At 41.3% G+C, this 19,014-nt stretch overlaps 1 protein-coding gene across 4 annotated transcripts in view; it reads left to right on the top strand.

The window, feature by feature from the left end:
• LOC308182661 (uncharacterized protein) overlaps positions 1–19,014 on the top strand; it is a gene marked incomplete at its 5' end in the record, with an annotated part of 67,118 nt that overhangs the window by 22,774 nt on the left and 25,330 nt on the right. For 2 of the 4 annotated variants that reach the window (XR_013941998.1, XR_013942001.1), the window contains 2 exons: positions 6,202–6,443; positions 7,418–7,495. Coding sequence is in view for 2 of the 4 variants with exons in the window: in XM_080567649.1 (XP_080423775.1) it covers positions 6,371–6,443; positions 7,418–7,503 (159 nt within the window). Of the gene's footprint in view, positions 1–6,201; positions 6,444–7,417; positions 7,504–19,014 lie in introns of those variants that run through there. The other 2 variants (XM_080567649.1, XM_080567650.1) reach the window with 2 other exon arrangements.

Genomic DNA, 19,014 nt, shown 5'->3' with positions numbered 1-19,014 from the left:
GGAGCTACAGTGACTTACACCAGCCAATGTGACAGCCCAGAGCTCAGGGCTGTAACACTGCATCCTTTTTCTCTGGGGTCAGCTCCATGCCAGAGGTATCCCGGGCATCAGGGGAGCACAGCCCTCCAGCTCCCACGTTAGCAGCGCTGGGTGGAAAAATGCCCCACGTCCTGGGAAGGGGAGGATATTATGCCACAGCGTCATGGCTGTAGAGGATATCAGAAACCTCCTCTAAAGGCAGATGGAGACCTATGGATATAAGCAGGATAGAAAGCACAGCTTCAGGACTTGATGTACAGGACTTGATGACTACATCAGTGCATCCCTTCTGTGAGTGAGGAAAATAAGGCATCTTAAAGGTATTATAAAATGAATGTTTTGAGCAAGAAAAAGGGGTAACCATAGCCTCACTGTCCTAAAACTCCAATTTCCCTGCGGGCACAGACAGAAAGAGCCCTTGCCATTAATGCCAAAACTCATGTCCTGCTCTGGATCCAGGTGTGACAGGAGAATAGCACCACCACCTTTCCCAGTGCTGGTGAATGTTGTTTCTGCAGTTCTGTTGTGAAACAATTGCCTTTAGGCAAAAGTAGCTGGGTTAGAATAAACTGACATTGAAAATTGCCACAAACACTGCTCAAGTGGTGGATGGAGATGGTAACATCCGGCCGGTGGGTGGCAAAAGGAGTCGAGGCAGCAGCATCTGATGGGGAAGCTTGTCTGTTCTTCTCTTGTCTGTTCTTCTCTTGTCTGTTCTTCACTTTGAGGACCAATGAAACTGGAAGATTAGCTAGGAAATGCTTACTCCATGGTGGAAAGGCTGGTGGACAGCTGGCTACAATATCCATGTTGACACTCCTCACCTCTTCTCCCACGTTCACTTAGTGCTTCCTTCCCTGCCCCTCTTGTCTGTAGGTTTAACTCGGACTCTCTCAGATTTAACTTTTCCTGTGTATCAAGAAATGTCTCTATGCCTTCAAATCCCTGAATTATTCTTCTTTCTCCACTCCTTCCTTTCCCCAATCTTTCTGCGAAGAAGCCAGTCTCTTGTGTCATCCCAACATACCTAAATTTCTTCTGCTAAACCATGAGCTAGACCTTTGTTTTTTTAGTTGTTTCTAATCTGTTTTGCAAAGCCAGGATGCAGTTTGAAAGGCCTCTATAAATAACAGCAGAAAACAAACACAATCTCTGATGCTTTTAACTACATTCAAAATTAACTTGGCTGGAAAATCCAAGCATATTGCTTGGGGGGAAAAAAGGAGAAAAAAAAGGAAATCTCTTTTTGTCTAAACGCATCCTTAAATTAGGCTGTAAGTATATCTTAGCACCTAATGTGCTTAAGAAGTGCTACATGTGGGGGCTTAATACCTCGATTATTGGAAAACAGGTACTCGAGCTGAATGTGACCAGGAAATTTTCACTCGTGGTATTTCTTGGTCACACCAATAGATGGCAATCCATCTTCACTCCCCTTCACTTCTTCAAAAGTGAACTAAAAGGTGAGGAGGAAATGGAGAAAACAATTTTTCTCAAATGCTTTCTCCCTTTTATGTGTCAGAGTTTCAAAGCTAAATGTTCAAATGCCCTGGAAATGAGAAATTATCTGAAAACTAGTACACTGCATGCTACCACAGCACAAATTACCCCATGCTGTCCTGTCAGATTTAATCTGCCTGACTCATTTTTGGAAGGGATGATATGGGATTTAGTTACCATGTGAGCTAGTAAACTGAGATTAGCAGTGTTCATGACACTATTGCGTATTTTAATCTATGATTCAGTTTATTGCCTGAGTCACACGTTGTGAAATCTTCAATAGATATCAAAAAGGTAAAATAAATATATATAAGAAAAACAGTCTTAAGTCATATAAAAGGTTCCCAATCTTTCCATCTGATTCTGCACTGTGTTACAGTACTGTAATTCAGGAATAACAGCAAAGAAAATATCTCAGTGTCAGATTAGCAGGTGTGATGACAGAATTAAACCCTGGCTGTTAGCTTGTTTGCTCTGCTGCGATTGTAGGAGCATTTATGGGGTTCAGAGCTGCTTTTTTTTTTTTTTTTTTTTTTTTTTTTTTCTGTTTGATGGCCTCAGCTTTGCTTGGAGCATCTGATTGCTGAATTTATTTAACCTTTCCACTCCCCTTATTTACTCATATACTACCACTGCATGCACTGAGCCAATGGGCATATGTGATTTGTTTAGGAAATACTTCCTACAAGAACTAAATTCTTTACTGATGATTTAGTTAAAAAGTGAAAAATAAAACCAAATGGATGCCTTTGCTTTGAATGTGCAGTTCTCTCCATACTGAAGTAAGCTGGGGCCACAAGTTCATTTCATTTGGAAAATAATATTTATTTCCAGGGTGTTCCAGGGTGCTCTCCGTGCTCCCCAGCACAAAGAAAGCCATGCAAAGGGGGCAGCAGTTGCTCTCTCTGTCCAGGTAGCAGTCTCTGGATGAAATGTGTGGATGCCAGGAGGCAGGATCCTGGCTGGAAAAGTGGAGGAGTGTCACTGGGAGTCACCCAGACCTGCCACAGCTGGCCACAAGGGCTTGGGGCTGCAGCAGCACTCGTACCAAAGGCTGCTTTGCTTTTCTCCTACAGCATTTGCACTGGGCTCTGGCTTGCTGAAGGTTGGTGGGGTCTCCTCAGTCTGCCAGCCCCAAGCTGTTTGGAAAGAAATCATGCTCTTGGACACTGCAAACTTGTTTCTGTTGAATTCCCAGCATTCTGTAATTTATTCTGTCCTCCAACAACAACCCAAATACTACAAGTCAGGAAAGAGGCTTTAATCTACAGCCATTGTTAACCAGAGAATGCAGGTAGTGCTGAAAATAAATTGTGTCTACTTGTGTGAAAACAGAGCTTTCTTATGCATCCCTCCTCTTTACCAAAAAGAGTGCTCAGGAAAAGCTATCTACTTGAAGTTGCGTGTATTTGTTTTTGTGGGGTGCTCTTAGCTGATGCTGGAGAGGGTATTGCAGTTACTAGAGGCAGACAGCGCTGGTGGAGCACAAAGCTAAAAGAAAATGAAGTTTAATTCAGCATTTACTCATTCTTAAGGTTTCCAAGAGTAAACACTGTGCTTTCTGGGAATAAGATGGCCTCTGGCCTTCAGGTACAGAAAGCAGCGTAAAGCACTTTGCAACTTTCATGGGATTTCTGCTCTGAACGGACCCTGCCGTCTCACGTAGACATTTCCAGCATTGCCCGCATGTCAGAGGTTAGGTGTTTTTTCTCTGATGAGATGTGCCATTTACCTCCAGAAGGAATATGATTTTACCTCTTTGCATTTTATGAAGCTTTTCCCTTTAAAGAAAAATAAACTAAAAGAAAATTAAAAAAGAAAAGACAAAAAGAAAAGAAAAAAAAGAAAAGAAAACATGCCAAGGATTATGTGAAGTGTGGACAGAACATGTAAAACCCGGTTTTCAGCTTCACAGCCGAATTGCCATAATCTGAAGCCAATACCAGCCGAACTGCTGCAGGGCTGCTGGTTAAGCCTCGATGCCATTCCCTCTCATCTTTGACCCAAAGGGATTGATTACCTACTTCTGGAGTATTAGTCTGTTTGCTGAGCAGTTCGCAGCAAAACTGTGAGCATGAACTTTTTCTTGCCTAAAAGAACGGAGGAGAACACTGAGCCTGCTCTCATGGCTCCTGTTTAATTGCTGATATGGGGGATTTTGCCAGCTCTGCAATGAATGGTGGCACAATTTGAGAGAACACTTCTTCCATGAAAAAAGTAGGGGGTGGAATACAAAGAGGAAATGGGAAAAGGGGCAAACGCTAGCGTTATTTTCCTGTTTTCGGAGACACGTTTGCTAATACAGCTAATAAATATTGACAAGGCACAAGTCTCCCTGCTTCCCCGAGGCAGTTCCCCAGCAGATCCATAGCACTCTGATCTGAGTGAAAGGGAGTCAGCATCATTAATGGCAGCATTCTCCAGATACACACTAATTAATCAAGCATGTTACAACGAGTTAATGAGTATAAAATTAATAGGGTATTTTTGCTACCTCTCGTAGACGTTTGTGAATAATCTGTGTGTTTATTCCTGGAGCTATAGAACAAAGTTCAAAGACTGCTAAGTCAAGAGTTTGTTTTGTTTTGTTTTATCATTTATTTATTTGTCGGTTTTGTTTTTATTCAATTTCAGTGAACTTTGAAGCAGGATCTTGTAGTATAAGCAGAGCAGAGAAATGTGGCCTGGGTACAAGACTCAGCTTTAAAGTCAGGCTGCAAATCTGCTGCATGACCTTTACCAGTTACTCCACCTCTTGTGCCTCAGTTTCCCCCAAAGATCCTTCCATTTCTCTTCAGGGTATGGGCTTGCCTATTGTGGGTGTTATAGCACAATGTGACAGGCTCAGACTTGTAATCACAGGCTGGGAAATTCTTGGGCAGAGATCATGGCACAGTGTACATTGCTGCCATGCACACGCTTGCTCGGTCTCACTGCAGACCGTGACTTCTCTCCTGTTTTCGTTCTGGGTCCTTTCTGAGCACAGATTGCCAGTCCCACCTAACAAGGGCAAAAGGGCTAAACGCAAGCAGTTTACAAAATAAATGCAGAAAATCTCAGTTCATGCAACATTAAGTTTACAGTATGAATGCTCTTTCAGTGTTGCTAGCTCAGCCTCACTGCTGTTTATTTCATATCATGCTTCCACATTTAATGTATGAGCTTGAAAAGGAAAAACTAGCTTAAGGAATGTAACTTCACCTGTCATCTGGGGAAAGTTACCTTGTTAATTTTCTATTGTTCAGCATTCTGAGCTCTTGAGGAAAAGCATCAGGAGATTTATCCCTGCCAAAGGATATGGCCTTTGGTGAACTGAAAAACACAGCATGCAGTTTCTCTCTTAAACTCATAATGTTGCATTGCTTATTATATTTATGCAAATGTCCTCCAGCATAGAGAAAGAAACCAGGAAGGTTCACAGGCAAACTCATGGGGATTGTATCAGTTCATTCTCCAAAGAAATACATGCTGCCACACAAGCACAGCTTTTCTCATAGCGGAGGAATAGGAACAATCCTTTTGTCATCTTGGCAGAAATTCCTGTCAAATGAAAGCTACATCGTCCACTGGCAGGGGCAACGGAGACATGATTGGTCCCACAAGTAGAAATTGGAGTTATTCTGAGTCATCACTCCTACCAAAATGTGTCTGTTCAGCCAGGGTTCTGTATACAGGGAGAGGAGTGATAGACAGTCATACTACTTCTATTCTCAGTCTAAGTTGAGACCACCAACTTTAAAATGTCACAGCTCTTATTTATGTAGCATATCCCCAGGCAGAGCTGAGTTTCTGTGCATTCCCTAAATGTAGGTTTCCATAATATTACGTATACTGATGTCTTCAACATGTTAGCTTGGCTCTGATTCTTCTGCGTTTATAGTATTGCTGGGTCTGGGGAAAAAGTCCCTTTAAGGAAGAAAGGTCTATAAAGAAGAAGCAAGATACTGATCCCTTAAGAACCAGAAGGGAGATATAGGATCCTCTGCAACCCCTAAGAAGAGATTGCACAAATCAACTTTTGCTGCTGGGGAGGGGAGAGGGAACATTGCAGGGGAGCTGGTAAAATAGTTTCTGAGAAAAGCAGAATACTTCTGTGATGCCAAGGGCAAGCCCCTTTTCTTTCATGCTATCCCTCAATGCTTTTCCCAACTTCCTTTCCTGATATCTCTTGTGTCAGCAGTAAAATAAAATTTATTGAAGGTTTGGAGGTACTGGCTGTCTCTTCATTTTCCCCAGTGTTTCCATGGCTCAGCATACCACATTCTTCCTCTTCAGCCTTTAAATCCACTTCTGCTCCCTTTCAGGAAAACCTCTGGTGCTTTCAGAGTATCTCTGGTGAATTTTACTGATCTGCTTTGGCTGTTTTTCTCAAAAAGGCTGCCTCTTGCATTTGTAGCTCTCTCCTCGAGCTCCTGTGAGTAAACTTAAGATGGCAGTTTGTGTCCAGGAAATTTTCCAAAAGGGTCTTATTTATACACACCTCTTCTGCCTAAGCAGCAGGGCTCTAAAGTATTCCAGCAAGGATGGAAATATCTCAGTAATGGAGATGGGATGCACAATTTATTGTTGTTTCGTATTTTTATTCTGCTAAGAATATCTGATACTTCCTGTAATAAGACTGTGCCTGTAAGTGCAGCACTGTCTGCTTGGGGACAGGGTGTGCAGGGTACCAGAAAGGAAAACATGAACTTTGTCCTTCCTGTACTCTTCCTAATATCTTTGTGCCTTAGCAGTTCCCTGGGCAGCAGCTTCCAGCAGACCTGGACTGTGGTACGGGGGGTGGACACAAACGCAGCAGAATTACTGGGGCTGGACAAGGAAATGATGAAGAATGAGTGCAAACAGGACCCAGAGGATATGGGTTGGAATTAGAAGGCAAGGAGCAGGTCTCTGGTGCACTGGAGGTGAGGTGGGGATGCACTGGACAAGGATCCAAGTTGGGAGGGACCTGGGATCAACCAGGCAAGGAGCCTGGAGCAGGAGATGGAGCAGGGAAATGGGAACTGGACATGGCTGGTCACTGACAGCAAGGATTGGGGCGAGGAGCCTGAATGGAAACTGGTGTGGCAAGGGTGAGAAGAAGGCATGGAGCAAACCATATGGAGTGGGATGGACAGCAAGAGGAGAGCAGAGCAGAATGAGTCAGGCTGCAGCAGATGAAGGGAAGGGCAGGCAGTTCTGTGCTCGCTGCTCGCCTTCCAGCACAGGGCAGGAGCACAGGCTGGGCTTCCAGCCCACGTTCCCTTCTTCTCCTCACCCATGAAGTCTTCCAGAAAAGTGTCTTCTCCCCTGTTCATGCTTCACATCAAAGTTGACAACCAGCTATTGCTATCAATTACTCTGTTAGTCTGAATGGTTGAAAGCTGCCTGGTATACCTAAGGGATCCAACCTCTGGATCTGTGGAATTGACACCACGCAATAGAAAGGTTTCTGGCTTTTCTGACTGTGCAGTTTTTCCTGCACATTGCAGTACTTAATACTTCCTCCAGATGCCATTCCTTCATTTGCACATTTCAAATTAATCTCTTGGCCATTTTCACAAGCTGAGTGTAGTCTGTTTATTTAGTTGGATAAATGTCTGATCTAAAATCTCATTACCCCAACAATTACCTTTGACACTGCAGATGAACAAAGTCTCTTTGCTGTGTAAATTACAAAATGACACCAAGTCCTTTCCAGTTCTGAGAGGGCACTTTTGAAAGACATTCAAAATGCAAAACATCAGTTAAAGTCATTAATATTTCCATGGTGGGTACAGTTCAGATTGGACTGCCCGGATATCATCTGCTGTAGGACTTTTCTATATATCCTCATGATAAAGCTCTCCCTACATATCATATTCACGACATTAATCATTCCACTTGATAATTCTTTCAGCTCTCATGGTGTGGCCTTTCCCTGGCAAACTGCAAAATGAACGACAAGTACAAGGACTGATCTTCAGAGGAATGGAAAGTAAGAAGGTGATTCCATTTTTCACAGCACTCCCATCAGAATGCCTTTAATTATCGATCACCTTATTAACCAACATTAAGCAATTTAATGCAAAACATGATTTACAGTGCCAGAAATTTAGATTCGGGTCCTGATTCCCTCCTCCCCTTCTCCTGTATTCTCTCTGATGTGGTAAAAAGTCTCTCTGTCGAGTGACTGAGCACAAAGCTGAACATTTCAAAGGAGCCGAAGTCCCGTTCTAGTCAGTGGTGTTCAGGTGGTTCTGACACTTTGCTGTTTTGAAAATTCAGCCAGAATCTTTCTGAAGTGACAGGCATTGGCATCTCTAGTGTTTGGTTTCCCATTCCCACAGGTCCTTTTACAAGTATTATCCAAACGCGGTACTGCTTGGAAGGGGGAGCTTTTTTAATGGGCTGTGTTTGTTCAGGGAACCTGTATAAGCTGGTAACATGAAAGTATGTGTGCATAGAAGAAAAAGCGCTTCGCATGAAGTTTTCCATTCATGTAGCTGTGTTCTGACATTCTTTCAAAATAAATGGAGCTACATAGTTTTTCCCACTCAGTAGAGAAACAATTGGATTTCAAATAGACATGCCGGAGTCTTGTTTACTCAGATGTACTTCCTTTATGTTACAGCATCACTTCTAAATCTGTAGGGCTGTTCTGGCTATCCAGGTCACTGGCAGCCTCATTAATGTATACACATAAGGCATGCCCAGAGTGAAAACTATGACTGGTAAAGAGAACACATTGTGATTAACTGTAGCATGGATCTCAATCTGAGCCGATGTTTTTTTAATATTTAAATTACTTTTACTCACTCCAGTAAAGATGAGCAGAAAGCAGGAGAAGTGGAAAAAAGCAAAATAATGGTGTGATTAATATTCACACAATAAAGAATTTGCTCTTCCCATATGTCAGGGATCATTTTATGTTCCATACCTATCTGTCCATAAATCAGCAGCAGACTGACAATTTGTAATAAATAAATAAATAAATAAATAGAAGTCATTCATTAAGAGAACTGCATCTCTTTTCATGTTTTAGCTTGTTGCCCATTATCTTGATTTTACAAACGTGGTTATTGTCCATAACTCTTTCCTGACTTCTTTGTGCAAACAGAATTTTGGCCTACAGCTGCTTTGGCCAGAAAGCATTTGTACAAGATTGTCCTTTTAAGTATTGTAGATCTTGACTGTTAAGTGCACCCCTAATTTCTGCTGAAAGCAGCGGGATTTACAGCGGTGGGCTTTAAAGATGGTTCTGCTGCTAGGCCCAGACAACTTGCCTAATCTCTACAAACTGTATGGCTTTTGCTAGAGTAATTTCTTTGATCACTTCACAAATCTTTTTGATTAAACAAATGTGTTCTGAGCCCAGAAGTCCTTTATTGCAAACATTTATACTGTTGTCCCTCTGACCTGAACAGTTAGCATTTGGGGCCCGGCCAGGTTGTTTCCATTAAGAGGAGAAATTGATGACAGGAATCAGACAGGCTTTTTTGGTGCTGTCTTGCTTATTTACAATGAATATCCACAAAGTTATGCTTCCTCAGATTTGTCAGAAACCACTAGAGGCAGTTTTTGAACACGGTTTAAAATCCAGTACCTCAAGGACCTGTAACTTTGTCTCTCTCTCAGGGCCACCCACACAAAAATGTTTCTTCTGTTCACTGTTGGCTTTTGTCTCAATGCAAAGCTCAGTCACCAAGGGTCTTTGCAAACCCTGTCCTGCTACTTGTGGGGCTGGATATGGCCCACACAAACCAGCCATGCTGAGCTTCCTTCTCACTTGTCCTGGCTGTCAGCTGGTGCTGCCATCAGGCACTTTCTTCCATAAAGGAATGTAATTTCCTTCCCTGCAGGTGAAAGAACAATATTTAATGAATTCCGTGATAAATGGCAGCTGCCGATACTTTTTAAGGACATAATATAAATCTACTATCACTCACACAAAGTTATTGCACACATAAAAATGGTGCCAAATGAAAACAAAAGCTGTAAATAAAGACTGATTTGGGGGTTTGTTATAATTTGCGAGTAAAACTTATTGGAATTATTTTTAGATTAAAAGCATTGTTTCTACAATGTCAAAATATTTTTGTTTTTTAAGTTCTCTTTTAGAAAACAAACTATCTTGCCTTTTCAAAGGTCCAGTAAAATTATTTGGTTTGGGTAGGTTCAGCCCAGGTAAAAGTGTTTTATTCTGTTGAGCTGCATCTCAAGATTTAGTTTGCTCTTTAGGAAATTGTCACACCGCGTTCCTGCTGTATGTGTTGGTGCATGAGACAGCAGTTTGAGAGGTTATCATCTCTGATGATCTACCTAGTGGTGTCCAAAGGATGGTTTCTTTCTTTCACAAGATGAAATAGATTTCCTTGTGAGTATGCTCTATGTTTCAAGGTAAAAATCATCCAACTCTGGTGCATCATAAAAGATGATAAAGCACTCCATTTTGTGAAAGGGAATGTGGGCATCATTCTCCTGAGATATAATGCCTGTGTGGTGAGGTATTATAATGGATAACATCCTACGGGTATATTAAAGTAATTCCAAACAAAGCATGTGAGATCATATCAGTAATCAATGGTGAAGCTGTTCAACTGAATTTCAGTCAAAATATTTTATTCCAAATGACGATGCCAAAAGAAAATTTTCATATTGCTGGAAATCTGTATAAAATTTTTCTTATTTCAGTTTTTTTGGCAGCATGCAGCACAAACAACAAAACAAATGCTGATGTGTTCGTTTTCCTTTAAGATGAATTCCAAATTTTGTTCACCTCTGGGGTAATCCATTATTTGCAGATATAGGTCCCTTGACCGTCTATACTGTAGCTTATTTTTATATTACATGCTGACATAAAGTGCCAGTACAATATGAGTTTCAGATGCATGTATGAATTGTTACCCTTTTTTTCTTAGCCTGCTTGTTCTCAAATTGTTAGTCATCTTTCATGAAGAGTACATGGACACTAGTTTCTCTTTAAGGTTTCTGGATATTAACAATTTTATAACTTACATTATCACACATTCCATCTCTCTTTCATGTGTCCCGCCGCCACTCCTGTGGGTTTCAACTTCTCTCAGTTCTGAACTTCTAAGATATTTTCTGTGGAATTGTAGACCTCTGTATATTGTATTCTAGCCTACTGGCAAAAGCCCTGCATTTCTTAGTTACCCTCTGCAAATCCCTGAGAAATTTTCCATAGACTTCCAGGCCCCAAATCCAAAGATCTGCTGTGATACCCACATCTGTTGGACTGTTCTTTTCTCTCTCCCTACTGCATATGAACACCCTTACTTACAGTATATATTCTTGGCAAATGCAAAGTTTGTCTGTGGCCATGGGATTCTAAAAGAAAAGCCTTTACCACGATTACCCTTTTCAGCTTTTATTGACTTTGGGTCTTGTGAGATTTCCTGCTAAAGACTACTGAGGTCTTGTGCTTGTTAGGGAAAAAAAAAATTAATCAAAAGAAAAAGCAAACGTGGAACTGTCAGACATTAAAGTTTCTAAGGGAGTTGGAGCATCAGGAGACTAAACATTGCTCATAACTTGTAGGCTCATTTTATAATTTTCCTTCACGCTATTGTCTTCAGTCTAAACACTCCTCCAGTACCACAATTGTTGTTTGCATAGCTATAAAGGTCTTTTGTACTTTTCATTAATATTAACAAGGATTTTCAAGCTCTTAAACACTATTTCTTACTGTGAGTACTCTGTCTAAACACTTGCTTGAATCAAGGCCATGCTGAAACAATATTCACTTCTCTTTTGTGTCCATGTCAGGAATCTCGGCAGTAGAACTTCAAAGTGCTTTTGAGACCTCTGATGGTCCACAGGACACTATATATTATACAAACAACCAGAAATCAGACAAGAGTGACTGAAGATATACAGTTGGAAATGGTACATTTGTGTATTTGTTGTAAAAGCTGTATGAGCTATGACTGTGCCCTTGTGTCTCCTTTGCCTTGATTTTTACTGTGTGAACAGCAAAAGATCTAAAAGACCCCAAATAACCTGCCTTTTGTGCACCTGTTTTATGGAAAATCCATTGAAATGATGCAGTATATGATGTGCAGGCTGTTTTTGTGGGATTGTAAGGCTTCTGTTATCCTCTTTGGGTATCTCCACACAAAAGGGTACTACCATAATAGCTGACAAGGAAAGCGCTCAAAACTAGCTGCATATACTGCCTTCATCTATTTTAGTACAGCAGAGGGTATACCCCTAGCTGCCATTCCAGGCTCTGCCTGAACCTGCTATCCCTCATTCAGTCTATTGATGGCTTCTGTAACATCTCAGTGCCCTTTATTTCTCAATATGAGACAGTTATTAACTCTGAAATGGCTTCCTGAGCAATAGCAAGAAGCTTCAAAGCAATGGGTGCAGTTCAGTGTAGCCATCAGGAGCAGCCAAAGTGTGCTTTCCAGGTGCACAGAGTATCTCAGAAGGCATTGCATGAGCTCTGCTGATTATTCACCTCGTCCAAGCTTGGAGGGGCAATTTGAGGCATGGTGGTACATAGAGACTTTTAATAAATCAGGACAAATCATGATTCAGGCATCTATGATCTGTGGTGTCTGTGACTCCTTGACACAGCTCTTTGAATCAAAGATGTTACAGGCCCCAGACCCAAAAATCTGCTGTAATTCCCCCATCTGTTGGAATGTGCTTCTCTCTCTCCCTACTGCAGTCATCGAACCCCACGGACAGTGGCAGTGAGGCCTTTGGCAAATTCTGTTCAAGACTCTGAACATAAGATCACAGAACAAACACAGACTCTGTCTTTGCATTGGCTCAGGACTCTTCAATTTTGCAAAATGGAAATATGAAAAATTGAATGGGAAGAAATCCAGTTTTGAAGCTCTCAGAAGGGAATTGCAAAAGAACTGATCTGCTTTTAAAAGCCTTAAATCCCCTGAAGCTTCTGATTAATTTATTGAAAAAGTGCTCATAAAAGATGTAACCAAACCCAAATCTGTTGCTTTGGTAAAAAATATATTCAGAATGAAAAGCCCAGGGCTCTGCCCTGCCAGCACAGAGAGAGCATTTCAGCTGTCATCTGAGAAGGAACCTGTCACTCCCATCAGAGCAGGGGCAATGTGATTTCTGGCCTAATTTCTCGAACGTCAGTGATATTGAATGTGTATCTGGGTGCTCAGATGCTGTGCAAACCAGGACCCCAAACTACAAATGCTGCTTCTTTTTCTGTCTCTGCCCCTATGAAAGCCTGAAGGAATATGAAGTCATCCCTAAGTCTATTTCTTTTCCCCAGGTTTTTCTTTCCACAGTGATGGGCTGATCCTCACATATTTGCATGATGGTCTGACCCAATTTGAACAAAGTTATATGCTGATAGGTAAAAATCAGAATATTCTTTCCTGGCTTTTGGATTACATTTCAAAGGGAAAGGAGACCCAGCGCAGCATGCTATGCTCACTATGCATGACAACACTTCTGAGTTGTTAAGTTGTGGTAAAGCAGACACATGGGGAAACAGGGGTCTACCCTGTGGCACAAAGACTTTCTACAGGCATCCAGCTTAATACCATTGTGGACGCAAGTGAGGCTTGAGCGTGAAAATCAAGTTTTCTCTTTAGTTAAGATTGTGGTTTAGCTGGGTATCAGGGCTGTGCAAATCCGGTGCACCTAAGCTGTTAATTCCTTGCATGGTCTAGGAGCTCCTGGCTTGTCACCTGCAGGGAGGAGACAGTGGGCTGGTTTGGGACAGTGGACAACTTGAGACAACAGCTTCAGACTTGGTGATTGACTGAAGCTTCACAGTTGCGTATTTGGCTCTCACAGGAGATCTCCAGGACGATTCTAGATATTCCCTGGCTCAGGGAATGCTATGTCTAGTCCACTTTGTGTGCTTAAAGGTTAACATCCAGAGTGGAGTATCCCAAAGATACCCCTACGCCTGCCTGTTTTAGAAGTAAACAAATTCTACATAGGTAATACATTAGTAAACACTCAGTAGAAGCTGTTCTTGCACAAAATTGTCACAAAAAAACCCAATTTTTAGTATGTAGTCAAGAAGAATTATGGATGTGCTGGGATAGTCACATAGGACTATGGTCAGCTGGTTTATTAGAACTGTTCAGAACAGAGCTTTGGGATGTCTCTTTATCCATATGCAGATGCTGCTGCAGATACCAGATACTCTTGCAGTGGAGACTCCTGTCACCACCAGGGACCAGCTGTTGCACTGGGAGATTTTATTTCCCATGCAAGCATTGCCCTATGCCAAGATCCCCCCTAAATTATTTTTTTGGTTTTAACAAGGAGGCTGTTCTGTGTGTCTGTGCAACACCATACTCCTTGAAATGTGGTAAGCGGAGGGATCCCAGCATTACCCTGGAGGCAGAGAGGTGGTTTCTTTGAAGATAGGAACAGCAGTCAAACCTCTGACCACTGCAGAAGCCTACATGATCTCCCTCTTGTAAGCTGGTTCCTTGGGATATTTACCTCATGGGCACCTTTTCCAGCTAGTGACTTCCCATGTTGGTTATGTGTATCTCAGACTGATTCAAGCCTGAGAACCTAAAACAGCAACAGGTAAATTCTTAGGACAAAGGGCCATGTCCTGTTGGTTTCCCTGCCAGGAAATTAGTTTGCTTCAATGCCAAGCTTAGGGCTTGGGGCAGCAGTGATGTGCATGGAGGTGAGAGCCTGCTGGATACCCCTCCCCTTCCCTGTCACACCACCCTGATGCCATGGCTGCACCAGGTAGTGCTACTGGAAGGGGCTCGGGCTCATCTTCTCATGGTCCTCAGTAAACTCACCCTGGGTATCTCAATAACAGAGTTAGAGGAAAATGTTTTTTGCTTTCCACGTAAAACAGACATGAAATATTCGTGGGAAGCTTTAGGCATCTCATAACTGAATACTAAGAACCTGAACACATTGATGATTTGGGAGTTTTGATTTTTTACTCCTACATAAAAATCAAGATTTTCTTATTAGGGAAAGCAAATGCTTACCATAAAAATGTTTATTCAATCCAGCCCCTAGTTTGCTGTTGAGAAAGAATGTATTTTGATTTTTTTTTTCTGTCCCCTCTAAGTATGGATTTGGAGGCTTAATGCTAGGTGAGCAATTTAAAAAAAAAAAAAAAAAAAGGCAAGGTTTTATCATCTGTACTCTCACCCTCTCACATTCCAGTTCCATTTAATCAAAGGTCTTAATCAAAGGCTCCTTCCATATTACCCTGGTGATGAAAGGAAGAGCCATAACAAGAAATCACATATGATTAGCAGTGTTGCTGTGAGCACAGTGTTCAGGTAGCCCCCACCAACTGGTTACTACATAGTTCTGCACTAAAACCTCCACTCTTTCCAGTGACCTCATCCAAACCCGCTGCTTGCGCTGCTGAATCTTGTTGTCCTGTCCTGTCCTTAGTGGTTACTTAGAATTATGTTTTGGGATTCACTATCTATTTTCTCCATCAGGTCTGTAAAGATTGAAGTAAAAGTTAATTGATAAGAACCATTTTATCATATCCTAATTTTGATTTAACTGCAAAGTGAATAGGGCTCAGGAAATGTTTTTTCCCTGGACAGTGCTTAATATAGATTTAAAAGCAACATTCTTAAATGATTAGGCTCTTTTACGTTTCATGTGGATGATTTTGTGTTATGTTTTTGCCACTGCTCTTGTAGCTGCATTAATTGCAGGTGGTACACAACATCTAATGCTGAACGAATACACATGACGGAGCTGCAGTTTACCAGCTCCACTGCAAAGGCTGAAAGCCTTCCTTTTTCTTGCTCTTATTTTAAAGCAAAAGTAGAGGTACTGTGTATAATGTATACAAAAAGGAGAAGATAAGCACTCCTTACTGATGGCAGAAAACTCTAGCAAATGCACTAGTAAATAAAGTTTAGTTTGTGATTGTCTCAAGCTATGACTTGCCAAAAGACAACCTCTTCTGTGTAGGTTATGGCTTCTGCAGATGAAGAATGTCATGAAGGGTTACCAACGCCAGACCAAATATTTACAAACTGATTCTAGCAGTGAAGCAAAAGGGATGTATGAGGGCCAGTCCCACAGGCTCTGATAGGAAAAAAAAAAAAGCCCTTAAACACATACACACATTTAAGTTAGAGTATATTTCTGCAATTGCTATTGGGTACAGAGTAGAATAATTCCAAATTACTCACAAATAAAGCATATGCTTTGCCAAATTAAAGTTGGAAATATGGAAATACATAAGTAACCTACTAGATTTCTTTTTGAGGTTATAATACTTGGGTTCAGTAGCCCACAGATTCTTTTAGGCTGCTGCATATCTGCTGTATACATAGGGTAAAAATGCTGACTAAGGAAGATCCTTGTTTTACAGTTACATTTGTCCTGCACTTTATACTTTGCAGTCAGTGCTATTTATGAGGAATGGACTTGGGAAGCTGTGGTACCATCCTGCATGAACACAGGATGCTTGGACCCTGGCAGTAAAGCAAGGAAGAGAGGCACAAATAGCCTCCTCGTTCCATTCTCTTTCTGATAAGTAAAATCTCTGCCTTTCTTAGCTGTAAATCATGCTGTGGGTGGTCATTTTGCACCTACATATGGCACGTCTTTAAGGTGCCAAGCACTAAGAAAAAGGCACTTCTTCTTCTGGCTGTGCTTTTGAGCTGAAGTGGTGGTGGCTACCATGCTTCATGCTGAAGTCAGGGCTACCAGCATGTGAGTGTGATCCGAGCACACCCACAAGATCAGATCTTTCAGATTGCTTTACATGAAAAGACACCAAGTTTTTGAATCCCAAGTGGCCCTAAGCAAGAGATGTGCTTGAACCTGAGCTGGGATGCAGGAGTCTAAGACATGCATCATCGCAGCTTTAGGCGCTTGACTGCAGACAGGCAAGGCAGGGCTGGGGGTTGCTCTGTTGAAATAATATGTCAACAGTCTGCCTGTTTCTTCAGCTCTTGCCCCAGGTGTCCTGAAATGAGTTCTCAATGTGTTTGTAAGAGGGTGGGATTTATTCCAGTGTCTGTCTTCCTCTGACAATACTTCTGGCCAAGTTGTGGTTACTGTAAAGCTGTGGTGACAACATTTTCTTGCTATCGATGCAAAGGTAATGTTTGGTATGCTCAGGATGTCACAGCTGTGCACATCCATTATGTTTCATACTTCAACATATCAGAAAGAACCACTTCTTCATGAAAGTTCACTTAAACGAATTAGAGATTAGAAATGAAAATGACTAAGTGATGCTTTTAATAGTCATTAATTCATATGGATGGCATTAATAAATAACATGGCGACAATAAATATGGCAACAATAAATTGATTTTTGTTGTAGTTTGTGCAAAGAGTAAGTACTCATTTGATCTCAGTGCTACTGCTGTAACATAGGCAAATATTTATTGCCTTATTTATAATGTTTAATATATAGCGCAGAAATCATATGTACTTTACTAAGGTCAAGGAATTAATGGGGAAGGAGAAAGTTGTACATAGGACCAGAAATCCTGATACCCATGTGTGAGCACTTGTGGATTCCCCGGGATTTGGTCTGTTCCTTTCTTAAGGGATTTAAGAATGAGATTTTCAAACCTCTTTGACACATTAGTTATAATTAGAGATATGCCTCTCAATTCCTTTTGTCCACTTAGGAAACCAAAGACATTTTATTTTATTGATGTTGTACTATCTTTGGTTTTAGACTGGTGCCAAATATGTTAGGGGAAAAAAAAAAAAAAGACAATTCCTGCTTCCAGCAGCAATACAGATCTAATCCTTGTGCAGTGCATTTGCCTGGGCTAGTTGGAAATAGCCAAAACAGTGAGGGCTTCCACATCTTTTAAAACCTTTGCTGATTTCTAATGAGACTGAATGAACACCTCCTTTATTTTGCAGAGTCTGTGTCTTAGCATCTGGGTTGCTGGAGAGCAGGTGAGAAAGAAATCATGTAGCTGTAGGTGGAGAGAGGAGCAGCCTTTGAATGCGCGCATGCCTGGCTGCAGCTCACAGAGCGTAAGCCAATTTTTGCGCCCACAGAGCAGTTCATTTCTTGGCAGCTGAATCAGAATAAAGCTCCAAGGCTACAGCGGCCCACAGCCTGCTGTGACTCAGTGACCACAGAACCTAATTTGTGTTGGATAAAGCCCTAAAGAGATTAACTGACTCATAACATATGCTACTTTACCTTCTACAAATGAACCTCAGATACGGTGCCATGTTTCAGATCCCTCTCTAAATTTTGCTAATGCTCCACCACTTAGTCACAGATATGGGAGAACTTAAAGAAAAAAACACACCCCCTCTAGTTTGTTATTCATGCATTCTTTGCAAGCACTTCAAAAGACAATCTGTATGCACTTTCTGCCAGGAATGTGACATTTCGTATTAAAAAATGCGTACATTTATTTTAGGGAACCTCTGAGAAACAACAATGCAGGTGTGTTACCTGCGGCACAGCCGTGTAGGAGGGGCAGGTGCATCTCCTGTTGAGTTTAACAAGGAACAGGCCATATATAAGACTATACACATCACTGGATCTCCTCATCCTCCTCTGGAACCATAAAGAGCTCATTTTAGGTGATCAGCAGCTTAAAAGATTGGGACTGTCAGGAGCAGGAGTGGCAGTCAATGGGGTTAAGGTGTTGCTAAAACGGCCTGATGATTGTCTGAGCTGTGAAGCAGATACCCCCTGAGGTTCAGTGCTTCCTAACTCCATGCTGTGGACCTGACCAGGAAGAGTTATGGTTCCCCAGTAGCCCATATGCTACAACATCACATGGGGGAGAAGGTGCTGGTATTTGCTCAGATCTCATTCCAACACAGAATTTGAATGTGGGTCCAGGGAAATGCAGTATATGTAGTATACAAGACAGTAAGGCTCAATTAATTTCCATACAGTGAAAGCCTAATTTCCAAAAGGATTTGGAGAAAGGCAGGCAGGATGGTCATAGGTACAGGCCATCTTCCACAAAAGCAATGGCCTGACATCATCGGTCTTATGTTTCATAAATCCTTTTGTAAGCCCAACCCTGCTTTACACTGTTGAAGTTAAAGGCATTTATCATCAGTGATGTCAAATACAGCTAACGATTAAGTCCAAGGCATTACATCTAACCAAAATGAAAGCAAATATCAGCACAAACAGCCATAATAAATGAACTAATAAATACTGAATCAAATGAATGATGTTGCTGATTAACACCTTTACATTTCTAGCCTACTTTACTCTTACTTTACTGTCGTAACTTAAAGCCAAAATATATCTGCAGATTTCAGAAGAAGAATCCAGGATAGACTTAAATAGGAGCTATTCTGTATTAAATTACATATTAGAAAGGAATTTGGCTTTCTAAGATAATAAAGACCTCATACAATAAAACCTCCTTGTCTGCTCGGAATTGGAAACTTTGTGGATATAAATTTCCCAGTTAGTTAGGATCCTTCCTTGTATATATATATATATATATATATTTTTTTTTTCTGATATTTTCCAAAGGCCCTTAAAAATCAGGGCATACAAATCCCAGTGAGAACTGAAAACCT

The sequence above is a fragment of the Anser brachyrhynchus genome (genome assembly GCF_964034855.1).
Source record: "Anser brachyrhynchus genome assembly, chromosome: 1".
Taxonomy (NCBI): domain Eukaryota; kingdom Metazoa; phylum Chordata; class Aves; order Anseriformes; family Anatidae; genus Anser; species Anser brachyrhynchus.
Note: the sequence above shows the minus strand (reverse complement) of the source record. Positions and strands in the feature narration are given on the sequence as shown.